Raw genomic sequence first — 16379 nt, 5'->3', positions numbered from 1 at the left:
TATATATATATATATACATATACACGTTCTTATATATAGTTAATATAATTAATTTAATTGATTTTACAGTTGCACTTACTTATACTTTTGTAACTAACAATTTAAAATTTTAAGTAAAAGTTATAAATAAAAAAATATACAATATCTTTTCTATGCAGTAAACAGAATACAATACACATACCTTTAATTTACGACCAGTCAGGCCAGTTATATATCCATCAGGTGCTTGAACAACTTTGCTAGTGTCTACATCCCCTGCTCCGCTACAGTCAAATCTCTCAATAATTTTAGGTTTTCCATTTGAAGTCACCTAAATGCATTGATTTATAGATAACAATGTTTATTTTTTCACTAAAATTTTATTAAATAATAATGTGAGTATAATGTGAGTATAATGTGAAATATTTAATATTTAATGTGAGTTCTATAGAGTTTTAACAATATTTTAATTATTAAAGATTTAATAAAGACTGTCAAGAGAATACAGTACGCATAAAAAAATAAAAATAAAAATAGTATACTTTAAAATGCGATTTAAAAAAATTTGTTATCAATTAAATATACTGACAAAAATTATGATATAATGCGAGAATAGCTATACAAATTTGAAGAAGCTCTTACTGTGAAAAAGCTCAGCCGCAATTAACAGATTTATTATTGACATTTATTATTAACAAAGCTCACACAACAACGACTTTCTGTCACTCGATAACATCTTCTCATAACATAACAATTACGGTCATATCGAGCAAAAGTAAATGAACAGCATGACTTTTATTTTTCGATCGAGATAGTTGACGAAATGTGGGAAACATCTCGAACAAAAAAATAAGGAGCGAACGCTAGAAACAATACTCGTCGAGACACATTTATCATATTTATTTTAAAATTTTGCACTCGCGTTTCGAAGAAAAGGCGGATCTTGGGCAAAGGGAATTAACGTGAGGAGCTAATTTTTTTTGGGAGGCGTGTCAACCAACTAACCAATGCCCGTGAATTCACCCTCGGCTTACCTGCATACCCGGGGCTCCGGGGTCCACCCCCGAGTCCAGCATCGCAATGACAACACCCCGTCCATCGTATTCTGGATACTTAGTAAGAAACTGAGTGACACCTGTCTCTTTTTTAGGCAGCAGGCCCCAAACAGGAAAGTTACAATCGATGACGTCTGCCATGTTTCAAGTGCCACTGCCACCGTGACTGCAGGAAAACCACCCGAGATGTTTCCTTTGTACTATCGTATAGCCTTATATATTAATCGAAGAACTGGCTCTGCGCCTGCGTATACGCCAGTTGAGATACATCAGTTTTTGAGGTTAGATTAGGTTAAAGGCGGATGATACGTACCGATATGTGTCTGTATCGTTGACGGCGGTCTATAATTTTATGTTAATTTCGTTATATAGATGCTTTTTATGTAGGTGCTATACGAATAAATATGCGATTCGATAAATTATTATCATAAAGATGCATTTTTTTTCCATTTGCATGGATAACTGGAATAACAACAATAATGAAAGTGCAATTTTATAACTCAAATAATTTTATTCTCAATATAATATATGTATATATAACATCTATATACTTATGTCTATACACAATAATATTCGATATATATATATATATAAATCGTTATAATATAAATTACAATAATTGTAACGTATAAAATTAATAATATTATTACTATAAAGTAATAATTGTATACATTTGAAGGCACAGTCAATTTTTTTATTATAATTAATTCCGACATATAAATTTAAATAATGAAAAATACAATCTGACTTCTACGATAGAAAAAATTCGCTGTTAAGACTTTCACAAGTATTTAAAGATTCTTCAACAATTTTTTTCGTGCAGTTCAAAATAATATGAAAATATTAAAAATCATGCATTGAAATTCAATAATCCAAGTTGTTGACAGAAGATACAAAATTATGCATTACTGACGAAGGATAAATATCACGATACGACGGAGGGCAAATCTAAAAATTTCCGAATATCTGCCTAGATGACGACACTCGTATTTCCAAGCACGTTGCGTCAATAAGCACCAAGCACGTCGCGTGCAGGTGCATCTTGGAACGATCGAACTACAGACTTTGATACTATATATACAGAAGTTTGTGGATACAGTGGATGAGACACGCGTTTAGTCGGTGTCCGTTGGTGTCTGTGTATTGTGGAGGTTATGTTCCCTCGCCCCGTGTGTATATTTTGAATTAGTAATTAAAGCTGGACACATTATATGAAAGTGTTCGGAAATGGATTCTGATCGGAGTTATTCCGTTTTCCTTAGAACGACAGAGATCTAGAGGGCAATTGAATAATTCCCATCGGAATCCTTTCCGAATAATATACGTACTTACGTAGTGCACGCACCGTACTCGACTTCTCGAACGCGTGTCTCCCGTGTCACGCGGGAGAATGCAACGATCGTTGTCCGTCGAACTACGACGGGAGTGACGTACGCGCGATTTAAAACGAGTCATGTGCAAATTTAAAGCATGGTTATCACTCAACGGAAGATGAAGCAGGTTGCGATCTTTGCAATTTGCGTGCTGCTGGGTGAGTCTTCTTGATAGGTTATGAGAACCAAGAATGAGGAGCGTCATCGGAGATCCGAACAAGCTCGAAATATGTTTTGATATATTCTTTTGCGTCGCGAGCTACTTGATTTATTTATTACGACTGATACGCCACGCGGTCGGACAATAAATTCAGCGGTTGCGCGATCTCGTTTGATCTCGTTTTGCTTCTCTGTTTAGTTTCGCGAATTCATTAAACGGTTCTTCGAATTCTTTGAATTCCTTTTTCTTCCCATCCCTTCCACATTATTATCATTTATTCGTCAACATTATTCAGAGTATCGTTTTTCTCATTTATGTCATATGATACGTTTACATAACGATAATTTTATGATTCTATCGGCACTCTACTATCGTTTATATTTAAAATACTAGAAATCGACGATGCTGCGTTATAAGAATAGCAAAATATTTTAATGTGTCTGTCGTGTATTTATCTCTCGTGCGTAAAACTCGACCTTAACTCCGAAAAATAAAATATACGAAAGTTTTCTGATAGTTATAAATCGTTGCAAGAATGACTTTCCGTTACATAAAATCAGGGGCGAACATGTCGATTTAATTTTTCAATATTTTCTTGTTTCTAAATAAATTTAATTAAGCGTGTAAAGATCTATTTTACGATTCGAATTATTGCCATAGTTAATTATTACAGTAATTATACGTCGCGATCGTCGTATTATTGAGATGATCGTAATTTTATCAATAATCAAGTTCTAATTTCAATCAAAATTGTTATGAACAAAACGGAATGTCTCTTATTTTTTCTTATTATTTAGGTTACAGTTTTTGTATGTAGAAATTTATTCAAAACAGAAGACAAAAAGAATGTGCCAAATATAAATTTTATTTTATTTTTTCCTAATTTTTATTCTTAGAACCAGAAAAAGATAACATTAGTTAATCTATATATGTTCATTTCTATTTTTACTAAAATTATTTTTTAATTGTCTCTGTTTCATTCATTTCCATCAATACAGATTAATTTTCTCAGCTTTAATCTCGGTTTAACTCTGTATCTTTTTCTAGTTCTAAGAATTCGTATTTAATACGATTCCTTTCTCATATCCTTTTTTTAATCGATTTCTATATACAAATATAATTATATATGCACACTTCTGAAGCGGCAAATTATTTTTGCATGCCTCTGTAAATAACGATCGGAAAGCTTTCTCTGAGCGCAACTGTATGCAGTGTATAATTTATGTAATTTATGTATTTATGTAACATTTGACCGTTCGAGCACCACCGAATACCGAACGAGAGTTGGAAAATAAGGCAATTTGTAGAGCAGGCAAATTTTTTGAGCATTAACCGCTGCGGTTACTCGAGATCCATAGACTGTTATTAGTAATGATACGTTATATAAAAAAGTTAAATATTATAAGAGACAAAAAATTTATTATTTTGTCAGTCTGAAAAATCTTGCATAAATTTACAATTAATTACGATTATCAATGTAATTTGTAATTGTAACAACAACCACGGAAACTCATATAGACATTTTACTTGTATTTGATTTATTTTTGGAGCCACAAAACTTTTTATTTTTATATCAATGTAATTATTACATTGTTGGAAATTAATGCATAAAAAACAGGTCTAATTCCGGATTAATAATGTCGTTTTTTATATTTGTATCAGTCTTAGGTTTTTACAAAACTCTGGTGACTACGGAAGAGGAACGATCTTTTAACCGCGGTCGACACCGCGCCGTGCTCGGCGTAAATAAAGCCAATTTAGATAAAAACGAACTCGAGGTTGCGACGCAAAAGATTCGCGATGTCGAGGACGATGGAGACATCAGAGACATCGAAGAGGCGAAAATTCGGATCCGCGAGCTGGAGGGTAAACTCCAGCATCTGGAGGCGGCAATTAAGAACGGAGTGGCGAAAGACTTCCCAACGGTGAAGTTCCTAAATTATAAGAATCGGAAACGAATCCTGGTGACGGGCGGTGCGGGTTTTGTTGGCTCCCATCTGGTGGATCGTCTGATGCTCGCCGGGCACGAGGTAATAGTCGTCGACAATTTCTTCACCGGCAGAAAGCGGAACGTGGAGCACTGGGTCGGTCACGAGAACTTCGAACTGGTGCATCACGACATAGTAAGGCCATTGTATCTAGAAGTAGATGAAATCTACCATCTTGCTAGTCCTGCAAGTCCGCCGCACTATATGCTGAATCCTGTGAAAACGATCAAGACAAATACCTTAGGCACTATAAATATGCTTGGTGAGTTAACAGTACGGAGCCGAATTTGAAAATTGAAGATATGAATTGAAGATATTCAACGTTATTAATTTATTGACGACATTTTAGGACTCGCGAAACGAGTCGGTGCACGAGTATTAATTGCGAGCACGTCGGAAGTGTACGGGGATCCTAACGAACATCCGCAAGCAGAAACTTACTGGGGTCATGTTAATCCTATCGGTAAGATTCTGTGTGATGTAAATACAATTTTTTCTTTTTCTTTAAATTGTAGTAGATACTCTATGATGGGCATACTTGAAATATAGGTCCGCGGGCATGCTATGACGAGGGAAAACGAGTTGCCGAAACATTGAGCTACGCTTACATGAGACATGAAGGCGTCTCGGTCCGAGTTGCACGAATTTTCAACACCTTCGGTCCGAGAATGCATATGAATGATGGTCGTGTTGTGTCGAATTTTATCATCCAGGCTTTACAAAATGAATCGATCACGATATACGGCAGTGGAAAACAGACACGATCGTTTCAATACGTTTCCGATCTGGTGGACGGATTGGTAGCATTAATGGCATCTAATTATACACTTCCTGTAAATATTGGAAATCCTGAGGAGCAAACTATTGAAAGTAAGAGTTATTCCAATCATGCTACACTTTTCCCAACATTTGTTTGTAATATTTGTTGAAGTTTAACATTCCAATTTGTCATAGAATTTGCGCGTATAATAAAGAGCTTGGTGGGTGCTACCAGTGAAATAGTCGAACTCGCGGCGGTTGAGGATGACCCGCAGAGAAGAAGACCGGACATCAGTAGAGCTAAAAAATATTTAAACTGGGAGCCTAAAGTTCCTTTGGCTGAAGGCTTGAAGAAAACTATAGTGTATTTCGCAAAGGAATTACAAAGGACAAAGCACTCACAAAAAAACAGTTTTAAACAATCTTCATACAAAAATGATCACGATATTGTAGAACAACTTTAGAAATTCAAGTGTAATGTGATACAATTAATGTATCCACTTTCAGAAGTGGCGTGAAAGTGCCATTAAGCTATGGACCAGTATGTGCCAAAAAATCCCCGTCCAACTTAAATTTTGCATAATTCGTATAATCAATGCATATATAATACATACACACACATACAATATGCAATCATTTAAGTAAATAGGCTCAAATTTCTTCCAGTCAGATACTTTGTCACGTACTTTGTAACAATAGTTTAAAATATATTTGTATTCTTTTTTCCATGACTCCTTCCCCCGCCCCCCCCCCTCATAGTTCTCTTTCTTTTTATTATTTTTAATTCTAAATATATATTTTAAAATATACTTGTAATACATATCAAGGGCTGTGTTCCAAATTTACTGCCTGCACTGAAAATGCTACAATTTATGTTACGTGCACTATAGATTTTTAGTACTGGCAGTCAATTTTGGAACACAGCCTAAGTATGATTTGTAAATGTATTTTTATCTTTATTTTTATTTTGTTTATTAACGTTATATCTATTCAAATTTATGCATTAATTTTAAATAGGGAAATTGTTATCTTTTACTTGTTTATTTATTAATATTTTCATAGAAGCAAAACTGAAAAATGGTGCTGGTGAATACGAAGACATTTCTTCTTTTATATATTATCGATCGCGTATTAGCTTGGACGTAAAATAATTCGCTTAGATATAATATTTATATTTAACTAGGAAATGTTGTTTAATTTTGATTCATTTATTACAGTTATAATAGTGATATTATCGATAATGTGTACTTGCAATAAAACTTCAAAGAATGTTATTAAGTTACTCAATTATAGTTGTAATGAACATTCGCGAATTCTTGTACAATACGATTGAAATGGATCTAATGCTGACAAAATAGTTTGTCATTTGTAATTTATATTGTAGTTATATGGTATATAAAATATAGATATGTTTATAAACTGTGAGACTGTAATAACAACGTATAAGCGAGAAAGTAATTTTATATTTTATATATAAGAGTAGAACAAAAAAAATTTTTATGATAATGCAACTATTTACAACATAACTCATATGTAATTAATTCTTATATTGTCATTATCAAAATTATGTAATATTAGTTTATCGTGGCAAATTCTTTTCCTACAAGTATGAAAATAAAATTGATATGCGAAGTAATGATGTGAATAACTAAGCAAAAATGTATGAAAATGTTCAAAAAATATAATGATACATACCCTAAATATGAATATATATATACTCATATGTGTCTATAATTTTATATATATATATATATATATATATATATATAATAGTTAAAATACATGTACAGTGGAATTCTCTGTTTATCCAAACTTGTCGGTAGGAGACAATTCTGATATAATTGAATGGTTCGGATAATAGAAGTTCACTACTTTTCTCCTCTATCAGTACTTATTTATTAGTTCCGATGACTGATAATAAGAGCTGATGTTCAGAAAACTAGTCGAGCATATCGAGCTACCTTACTTGAACTATGATGCCATAATTCACATACGAGTTCGGATATTTGGATCTGTGAGCATGAATTGTTTATTTAATAAATGAATAGATTGTAGATAAACGGAATTCTATTGTAATCGATTAAACAAGCATATATTTTATCTTTATTTAGTAAAGTGTATGTATTTATTTATTTTAGCTATATTTTTCTATTTTTATTTTACTTTTTTCTTGAAACATGATTATCGTGATTGTTTTATTTTATATAGAAGAGATAATAAGCTAGCTCTAAGAAAAATAGCAAAATTATCGGATCAAATTAAGAAATCCATTTAAAATTATTTCCATTTAAATGAATTAATCGAAATTTAATATGCATTTTCCGAAATGGCAATAATTATAATTTTATACAATAAAGTTTAATCAAACCGCTCTTTTACTTTCTGTAAGGTGAATCTTTCTGATTTTTTTTTAACCGATTAAACAATATAATCTCGTGTGTGTGTGTGTGTGTGGGGGGGGGGCGCGCGCGTGTGTGTGTGTGCATGTGTGTGTGTGTGTGCATATATGATTATTTGCGAGGCAATGCAGTCTAAGACGGATGAAATTCCAAATGGGAGAATTGTCTGTGTCGCTTAGAGCGATTATTTGAAGGGTTGATTAGTCATAATGAATGTCGCGTGGGCCATGACAGGGCGCGCGTGGTTGCTCATCTTATCTCTTCAGGAAAAGACGAACGGAAGGTGAAAAGAGGAATAAATGGAAAAGAGAAAGAAAGAGAGAGAGAGAAGCGAGGCTCAGTTATTCTTAACGATAATGATCGCGTCCGGGATATACGGCAACTCGATTGGCGCAAACGAAAGTGCCGCCCCGAGGGTGATGATGACGATGATGATCTAATCGTTACAAAGGCGTTCATACGAGGTCTATCTTGAAAACATAGTGAACGATACAAGATTACATATTAAAAAAAAAAAAAGAAAGAAAAAATGAATCAATTTATAGATGTAATAGATATAGACAGCGCATTCCTTAATCTTGATTCCATGTTTCATTAGAAAGAAGCATGTATTCACCAACTTTTTATCAATTCTATCAGCATCTTTCTTCAACTCGATTCTTTAGATAGAAAGAATAACATAATTCAAGCTGCCTCATTCTTTCTACACTGATAGGGACAATTTCTTAGGAATGCGCATCTTTAATATATACGTCTATTATGTAAAAAAAAACCAAGTGAAAGAATTTCAAGGATGTGCAATAATTTGTTCACATCAGAAATTTGTCTAAATTTGCCAAATTTTTATTCCATTACTTATTTACAATTTTATTCACATTTAACTTTTAATACACAATAAAATCAACCAATCAGAGTTTTTTTTCTATTCTTTTAATGAAATAAAAAAACTCTGGTGTAAATTAAAGCTTAAACATTCCCCCGATAAGTAAGAAAATCAAAATGAGTTTTAGAAACTGGTCTATGTACAAAAACTGGCGGATGTTATCGTATCGAAATGAAAGCTTAAATTAAAGTTTAAACATTCCTCTTGATATCTAAGAAATAATCAAAAAGAGTTACAGAAACTGGTCTACAAAAACTGGCGGACATTGAAGACATAATTTGAAAAATAGAATAGATATTGTAGATATGCTGTAGATGGAGTCAGACATAAATAATTTCTCGTACACAAAAGAAGTATGTATAAGTATTTATTATTACAAGTATTTATTGAGATTCATCTAGGAACCGTCATCCGAAGAACCGACAAGAAGAAACTTTCTCTTCCTTTTTCACCAAAAATTTTTGGAGAGTGGGGTTTGTACATATACCCCACTAATAAACTGAAATAAACATAAATGGAAATTTATATTCGTACCGAATATTTAAAGCTCGCTGTATTTTCTTTCGCCGATAAACTAAATTAAAACCTTTTCTATTAAACATCTGATTTGTTGTGAGAATAAGCGTCGAGTTGTATATTTCGTATATAAACTATGGAACTGCAATTACGTCTCGGAAGCGCAGCCGAGAAGAAGCAACGGACTGATGGGAAAATATGTAATGGCATGCTCTTGATACTTCATTGATTTCAGCTCGATAAAATAAACACCCCGTCGTTAAAAATGCTCTGTACTTGTAAAGGTTAATTTGTCCGCAATGCGTTACATAAGATGGATGAATGACTTTCTGGATATCTGGTGGACGTCGACAAGCGGGATTCGTACTGCCATTTCATTAATCAGTATATATTAATAATCGAAGGTGATTGATTTAGCTAAACTCGATGTTGATGTCTTTTCGGGCCTAATTCATATTTTTTATCTATTCTTGATCTTTGATATCTCCCCAAAATGCGAATTAGAAAAGCATAAACTTATTTAGATCGATCTTATTAAGATTAATCTTAAGATGCATATAAAAAGGTTTTTAAGACCTAGGAATATTTAAATGTTCTTCCAGTATTTTAAATTTAATTTAAAAATTTAGTTTATTATTTACTAAATACATATGTTAATATGGATGTTGCTTACTTTAAAACGACAACCAAAAATAGATTAATTAATATTTTTTTTACACACAAGGAAGTTAAAAATAACAACATGTTGTTTAACAGAGATTGGATTGCCACATACACACACACACACACACACATGCACGCACGCACGCACACACACACTGCTCCTTTAATATCTATTCTCTAAATTCTTTAATATTATAGAATTTCACTTTAAGAAAAAATGGTTCAATTTTCAATCTTTACAAATAAGATTTCACTCTTTATACAGTTCGAGTTACTCTAAGTTTTAGAGAGTATAAATGTATATAAATAATAACGTCTTAATGCATGAATTAGTATATCATATTTGGTGTATAATGTTCCGTACTTCAATTTCTCACATTATACAACTACTGATAATAATTATAAAATAATTAATTTGTTATAATAGTAATATATAATAAAATATATTATATGTACATTGTTTTAATATTACGGTGGAATGTTTATTTTATCGAGCTGAAATCAATGAAGTGTCAAGAGCATACATGTCACTACATGTTTTCCCGTCAGTCCGTTGCTTCTTCTCGGCTGCACCTCCTAGGCGTAATTGCAGTTCCATAATTTATACACGAAATATACAACTCGACGCTTATTCTGATAACAAATCAGATTTAATAGAAAAAGTTTCAATCTAGTTTATCGGCGAAAGAAAATACAGCGAGCTTTAAATATTCGGTACGAATATAAATTTCCATTTATGTTTATTTCAGTTTATTAGTGGGGTATATGTACAAACCCCACTCTCCAAAAATTGTGAAAAACTAAGTGTAAAAGAGAGTTTCTTCTTGTCGGTTCTTCGGATGACGGTTCCTAGATGAATCTCAATAAATACTTGTAATAATAAATACTTGTACGTACTTCTTTTGTGTACGAGAAATAATTTATGTCTGACCCCATCTATAGTATATCTACAATATCTATTCTATTTTTCAAAGTATGTCTTCAACATCCGTGATTATAAATATGTATTGAGATATTTGGAACGTCTGTCTTATATTTAAATATTCACGCGTCATAATTATTTTATTATAATTTAATAGAGATTCAACTGACAACTGACTTACCAATTTTTGGAGAGTGGGGTATATGTGTATGTACCCCACTAATAAACTGAAATAAACATAATGGAAATTTATATTCGTACCGAATATTTAAAGCTCGCTGTATTTTCGTTATATAAGAAGCGTATTTTTTTAAATGATCCTATATGCACATTACAACCCTAGCATCACTATTATCGCGGTTTTACGGTAAGCATTGGTATTCCTCAAGCGTGCCTTTGGCATGATGCAAGGAATGCGATATTCGCAGGGCGTTTCCTCGAAACTTTAGCTTATCGCTGTGCTCAAAATGTAGGCTCCGGAAGAGTCAGGTCAAGCTTTGGACAGGAGGGACCTGTGAACAAGAATTTCTCACAAATTCACGCCGTAGTTGCGCCGAAGTTTCGGCGATCTCATAAACGCACGCGAATGCGCGCGATAAAGGTCGTCTTTAAAGTTGTAAGAGTTTAAAGAGAGGGTGAAGGGTTAAAAGCGCGTCCATGACCCAGCGATATATCGGGGCGCAAAGTGGCACGTCATGGCGCAGGTGGGTTTACGACATGCTGGCGTAAGTAATAGGAAGACGGACACGTAGCGCCGTCAGTTAATAAAAGCCGAGCAATAAAAGCTTTCCCTCGCCCTTCCTGCCCGCCCTCGCGATCGAAACACCTGGCATGTTGGAATATGCACAGGGAAATATTTTACCGTCGAGTCGCGTACGTGCAGCCGTTTTCGATACTAATTCTCGCTAAAAGCTTTATGACCGCGCTCGTGACTTTGATATGGTCACCGTCATTATTTTATGTAAAGCGAAAATTTTCGGAGATATTCGTACCGCGCTTTACGATTATTGGTAACGTGCGTTTTGGAAAATATTCTCATTCTCGAGATGCAATTTGTTCTGCCCGACTCGCTCCTTGTCGCAGCTTCAGTTGCGTTTTCGCGACCTAAGAATATCCGGCCGCAATGCATCCGCGTCATCGCGATTCTTTTGCCACATCGTAACGAGTGACACTGAGAGTGACACCGTTTGACATCGCGTGCGTGATTCTAGAGGTTCTAACATTAGTAGCAATTTTCTAGAATCAGTATAGAATAATAAGTCGGGAATTATCAATTCTGACGCATTTATATCGATGTAATAACGAGAATAAGTTCTAAAAATAAAGTAAAGAGAATTTCAAAGAGCGAAGAACTAAATTGTTTGTAAGCAATTGAACAATTAAATTATAAATTACTATATGGTAGATAACAGGTCTTATTCTTGTTGTTTGCACTTTTTGCATTCAATATCTTCGCTTTCTTTCTTTACGTTTAAATTATTTACGAGTATGTGCAAAACTTTTGGAGGATTTTAAACAATGCAAACAAACATAATGAATGCACATTACAATAAAGAATTATCCTAATTTTGTATCTTTAATAATTCTTATTTTGATTTCAAATGATATAATTTTTATTTTATTTTTAAAATTAATTAAATATATATCATACTTTACGCCATTTTACAAATAAGCTTATTTTATAAACTGTCTTATAGTTTAAAATTATTTATACTTATCTACATCTAATTTATATAATATATTGAGATGTAGTCCACTTAATGTTACAAATATTTAGAAGCATTTACTTATCCAATCAGAAGAAAGAATGTTACTAATAAAAAAATGCTTCAAAATAAGTATTAAATGAACTAGCTTTGCACGTTCGGCGTGAAATAATTGAAATATAATTCTTTTTTTTAGTATCTAAATCTTAGAACGCAATTTTATATCTGATAAGAGAAACAATTTTTTAAAAATTCCCACATGGAAAGAATGGTTTTGTTAAGATATTTAAAAATCTAGCTAGATATAGATTTGAAAATTATTTTGTTTTAATCATCAAAATAATTTTACTAACTAACCTTATTAACTAACCCTTACTAAACTAACTGCTAACACGTTAAAAACTTTTTACAGCATTATCATTAATACTCTTAAACATTCTACATACAGTTATTTTAATACTCCAATAAAATTATTTTCAAATCTGTCTAATTAAATTTTTAAATATTTCAATAGAATCGTTCTTTCCGTTCAGAAAATATAAAACTTATTTGTTGTTACTTGAAATTTTTCAAAATTTTTGTACTAGAAATAAGATAAGTATATATTCAGGTCTTGGAGAGAAAGAAAATAAAAATTTTGAATGCAAAAAGTGCAAGCAATACAAATAGACCTACATTTTCCGGTCGCCAAACGAACGCTTTTCGAGAGTCATAAAAACGAATCGTAACCATCTTTACACCGATCGTTTACTTTCACAAACGAGAGCGTCAAACAGCAAGTAAGAAAACAGGACCAACATTTCGAAGTTGTTCTCAATCCGGAATTGTAAGGAGAATGACACGGAAAGAATGATTTTGCTAAAATATTCTCGGAAATATCTAAATTCAGCTATGTAGAAATCTGAAAATAATTGTCTTGGAACTATTAAAATAATTATGCGGGAAACTTAACTGCATAATGAGTTATGGTATAAAAAAATTTATCATTCTAACAATCGACTTGAGCGTAATTATTTTGATGTTTTAACGTAGCTATTTTTAGATGTGTACACAGTAAAAAATATTTATGTTCGAAACGATCCACTCTTTATTAAAATTTTGTGTTGAATTTTTAACATATCTGATATTATTATTAATTAATTTAATGTGATTATGTTATTTGAATATTTTGGGATAAATTGATATTCAACATTATTTAGTGTTAAACACAATTTACGAATAAATTAACAAGTAATACAAAAATAATTTTTTAAAACATAAATTCTAAGATCAATAAAAAATGTATTACGTATTATAAATGTTAAATTTAATGAAGAAATATGATTGCTTACAAATTGTGTCAGTGTGATATTTTTTGAGTTAACTTTTTACATAATATTTATGTTATTTTTTTGCACATCCATTTTGTATTAAATCAACAAAAATTGAGTGAATCGTTCGGGACATGTAAAAAACATGTAAAATTTAACACAAATTTTTCACCTGTGAATCCAGCTAAATTTTTAGATATTTCAACAAAATCGTTCTTTCCGCGTTCCCGGATTTACGTCGCAAATCCTGAAAAGCGGATAACGAAAAGTTTCTATTTTATCGTGAAATTTCCAAGCTTCTCCATTCGTCGCCTGCGTGCGCGCGCGTCGTCGCGCGAGCGATTTCTCTTCCGCGCTGATAAATCAACGTCGAGATGTTCTCGGCCATCCGCCAGGATCACCGCGATTTCGCGAGAGAAGGCGTTGTGTCGGTTCTCTCGTGGAAAGATGCATTTTACGCGACGTCGTAAGACCGCAGTGAGATTGTGTGATCGTCGCGACGTGTAGTTTTCCGGCGGTGGAGTAGGGGAGGGAGGAGCAGCTGTTTCCAGGGACGAAGTAGTGGTAGCGCGGCGGACCGACTCACCGTCGACTGGCGGCGAACTTCAGTCTGGTTGCGACCGTCGCGCGGTGAGGTTGTGTTGTGGAGTAGATTTGTTCGTTGCAACGGTATCGCATCTCGCCGCCACGTGCATCTGTGCGTTCGTTCCTGACTCTCTCCGATCGCCGATCTGCACGTCCGAATTTCACCGGATCGAATTACACGTCGCGACAAGAGGACGAGAAGACGCTCGCCGCCGTCGTCGTTCGAGTCCGGCTCGAGTTCATCTTCGGGAAGCAGTGTTGCCGATGAAAGTCCGGAATCGCTGGCTGGATCTTCTCTGCGTATAAGTAAGTCCTTTTTTTTTGTTTTCTCTTTCCTTTCTTTCTTTTCTTCGCATACAACCCGCTGATTGTTGACGCGTCGTACATGCGTCGTTTATGTGATATTGTTGTTGTTGGAAAAATTTTTTTTATGTATCTATTGTTAACGAGATGCGCAGACTAGTAAAATGTGCCGGTTCAGACATGTTTCGATGTTTACTTAGGTTAGACATAATATACTTAAGTCCGGCTTTTCATTTGCTGATTAATTTGATAATGTAAAAATTGTATTTTTCTATTTATCTTATTTATTCACTAAACTGATGATTTTGTAGTAAATACTTTTTGCCCGTTTCTATCAACGTAGTTTTTTTTTAATTTTTTTTAAAAATCGTGGTTCAACTATTCTTTTTTTAGTTTTAAATGTTAGAAAAAGATGAAGAGTAAGTTGAACGAAGATTAAAGTTAATATACGTTGATATTAAAGTTACTATTATAAAACCATTAGTTCAGTGATTAATTCTAGTTAGAAAAACACAATTCTTACATTATCATCAAATTAAGTGAGGTTAAGTCTAAATTACAAGTTAACTAGATTATGTAAAAGCCTTAAAGGCTAAGTTGCTCCATATTTCGAGCTCCATAATCTCAGCTTATTCATTCTTTCATTCTCGTTCTCTTTCTCTTTTTCCTTCTGTTTTATCCATTAAATAAATCACATTTATTAAAAAATGAGACAACTGATCGTAAATCCGTAATTTTGGGAATATTTTCACCTCCTTCCGTAACTTAAATTAGTTTTAGTCTAAATTATTCGTACATTATATTAGATATTCTTTTATTTCGACGCGATATTTCCGCAACTATTGTTTTTGACAACTATTATTTTCTTCAATTGTTTCTAACGTTTAACAAATAATTTATGACCACGTCATAATTGCACTATGTGATATAAAAGATCCATTTAACGTTATAAATGCTTCATTGATCAATTAGAAGAAAAAAATCTTATGAATTGACCAATCAGAATGCTTCAAAGAGTTTGCAATGTTAATGCCTGTATTTATCAATGTAGATTAATGTCAATCTCGGTTCAACTAATTCTTTATCTTTTTCTAATTTTAAGAATTAAAAAATGATGAAGTGTAAGTTGAACTAAGATTAAAATTAATAAATAATATTAGTAAAAACAAACATTAGATGATATTCACTCAGAAAGAAAATCTATTTTTTTTTAAAAGTTTCTTAACGTGCAATTTATAAAAAATACATGATGTTTCTTACTTTTGTAATGATACTTATTTCGATATTTTAACATATCCAATATTAAAATTGAAGGGAGATAGTTGATTGTGGTTCCTTATCAATCATATTCGCTTGATATTTGCTACATTATAAATCTTTCATTATAATTTATGTTTGTTTCAATTTATTGGTAGAGTTGGGCAAAAACCCTATATTAAAAAAAATGTAATTGAAATTACGTAACTTATAAAATATAAGTATAATATTCTTTTAATAATATAGTATACATTACTTAATTAAACATTACACGGAGAAAAATAATTGAGAGATGGATGCCTTATAAGACTAGTAAAAATATTCTGGTTATTTTTATCGAATTTGTGATAAATTTTATTTGTCTAAAAGTAAAAATACCGGAGATTTAAGAGAAAGAGTACATTCTAATTATAATGCATCATTTCAAGTGACTATTATCTTATAGTAATATAAATTATACTTTTAGTAAAGTAAATTATACTTACAGTAAATTGTACTATTTTCAAGATTGACGAGCACAA

The 16379-nt window shown here is 32.6% G+C and overlaps 3 protein-coding genes across 6 annotated transcripts in view; 2 read left to right on the top strand and 1 right to left on the bottom strand.

Moving 5' to 3' along the window:
• LOC108755386 (exostosin-3) overlaps nucleotides 1-1278 on the bottom strand; it is a 23615-nt gene extending 22337 nt beyond the window's left edge. The window contains exons 1-2 of the mRNA XM_018498337.1: nucleotides 1014-1278; nucleotides 182-310 (exon numbers count right to left, since the gene is read on the bottom strand). Coding sequence (XP_018353839.1) covers nucleotides 182-310; nucleotides 1014-1175 — 291 coding nt within the window. The 5' untranslated portion in view covers nucleotides 1176-1278. The remainder of the gene's footprint in view (nucleotides 1-181; nucleotides 311-1013) is intronic.
• A 758-nt stretch (nucleotides 1279-2036) lies between these two features.
• On the top strand, nucleotides 2037-6059 carry LOC108755387 (UDP-glucuronic acid decarboxylase 1). Its single transcript, XM_018498338.1, has 6 exons — nucleotides 2037-2203; nucleotides 2371-2565; nucleotides 4230-4817; nucleotides 4905-5018; nucleotides 5105-5425; nucleotides 5510-6059. Exons 2-6 carry the CDS (start codon nucleotides 2505-2507, stop codon nucleotides 5776-5778), a joined length of 1353 nt encoding a protein of 450 aa, XP_018353840.1. The 5' UTR covers nucleotides 2037-2203; nucleotides 2371-2504; the 3' UTR covers nucleotides 5779-6059.
• An 8268-nt stretch (nucleotides 6060-14327) lies between these two features.
• Nucleotides 14328-16379, top strand: part of LOC108755453 (extracellular sulfatase SULF-1 homolog) — a 78786-nt gene continuing 76734 nt past the window's right edge. For all 4 annotated transcript variants that reach the window (XM_018498462.1, XM_018498461.1, XM_018498460.1 and 1 more), the window contains exon 1: nucleotides 14328-14604. The gene's annotated coding sequence lies outside the window, so the exon portion shown is untranslated. The remainder of the gene's footprint in view (nucleotides 14605-16379) is intronic.

The sequence above is a fragment of the Trachymyrmex septentrionalis genome, unplaced genomic scaffold (assembly GCF_001594115.1).
Source record: "Trachymyrmex septentrionalis isolate Tsep2-gDNA-1 unplaced genomic scaffold, Tsep1.0 scaffold87, whole genome shotgun sequence".
Taxonomy (NCBI): domain Eukaryota; kingdom Metazoa; phylum Arthropoda; class Insecta; order Hymenoptera; family Formicidae; genus Trachymyrmex; species Trachymyrmex septentrionalis.
This window is presented reverse-complemented; position numbering and strand designations above follow the sequence as displayed.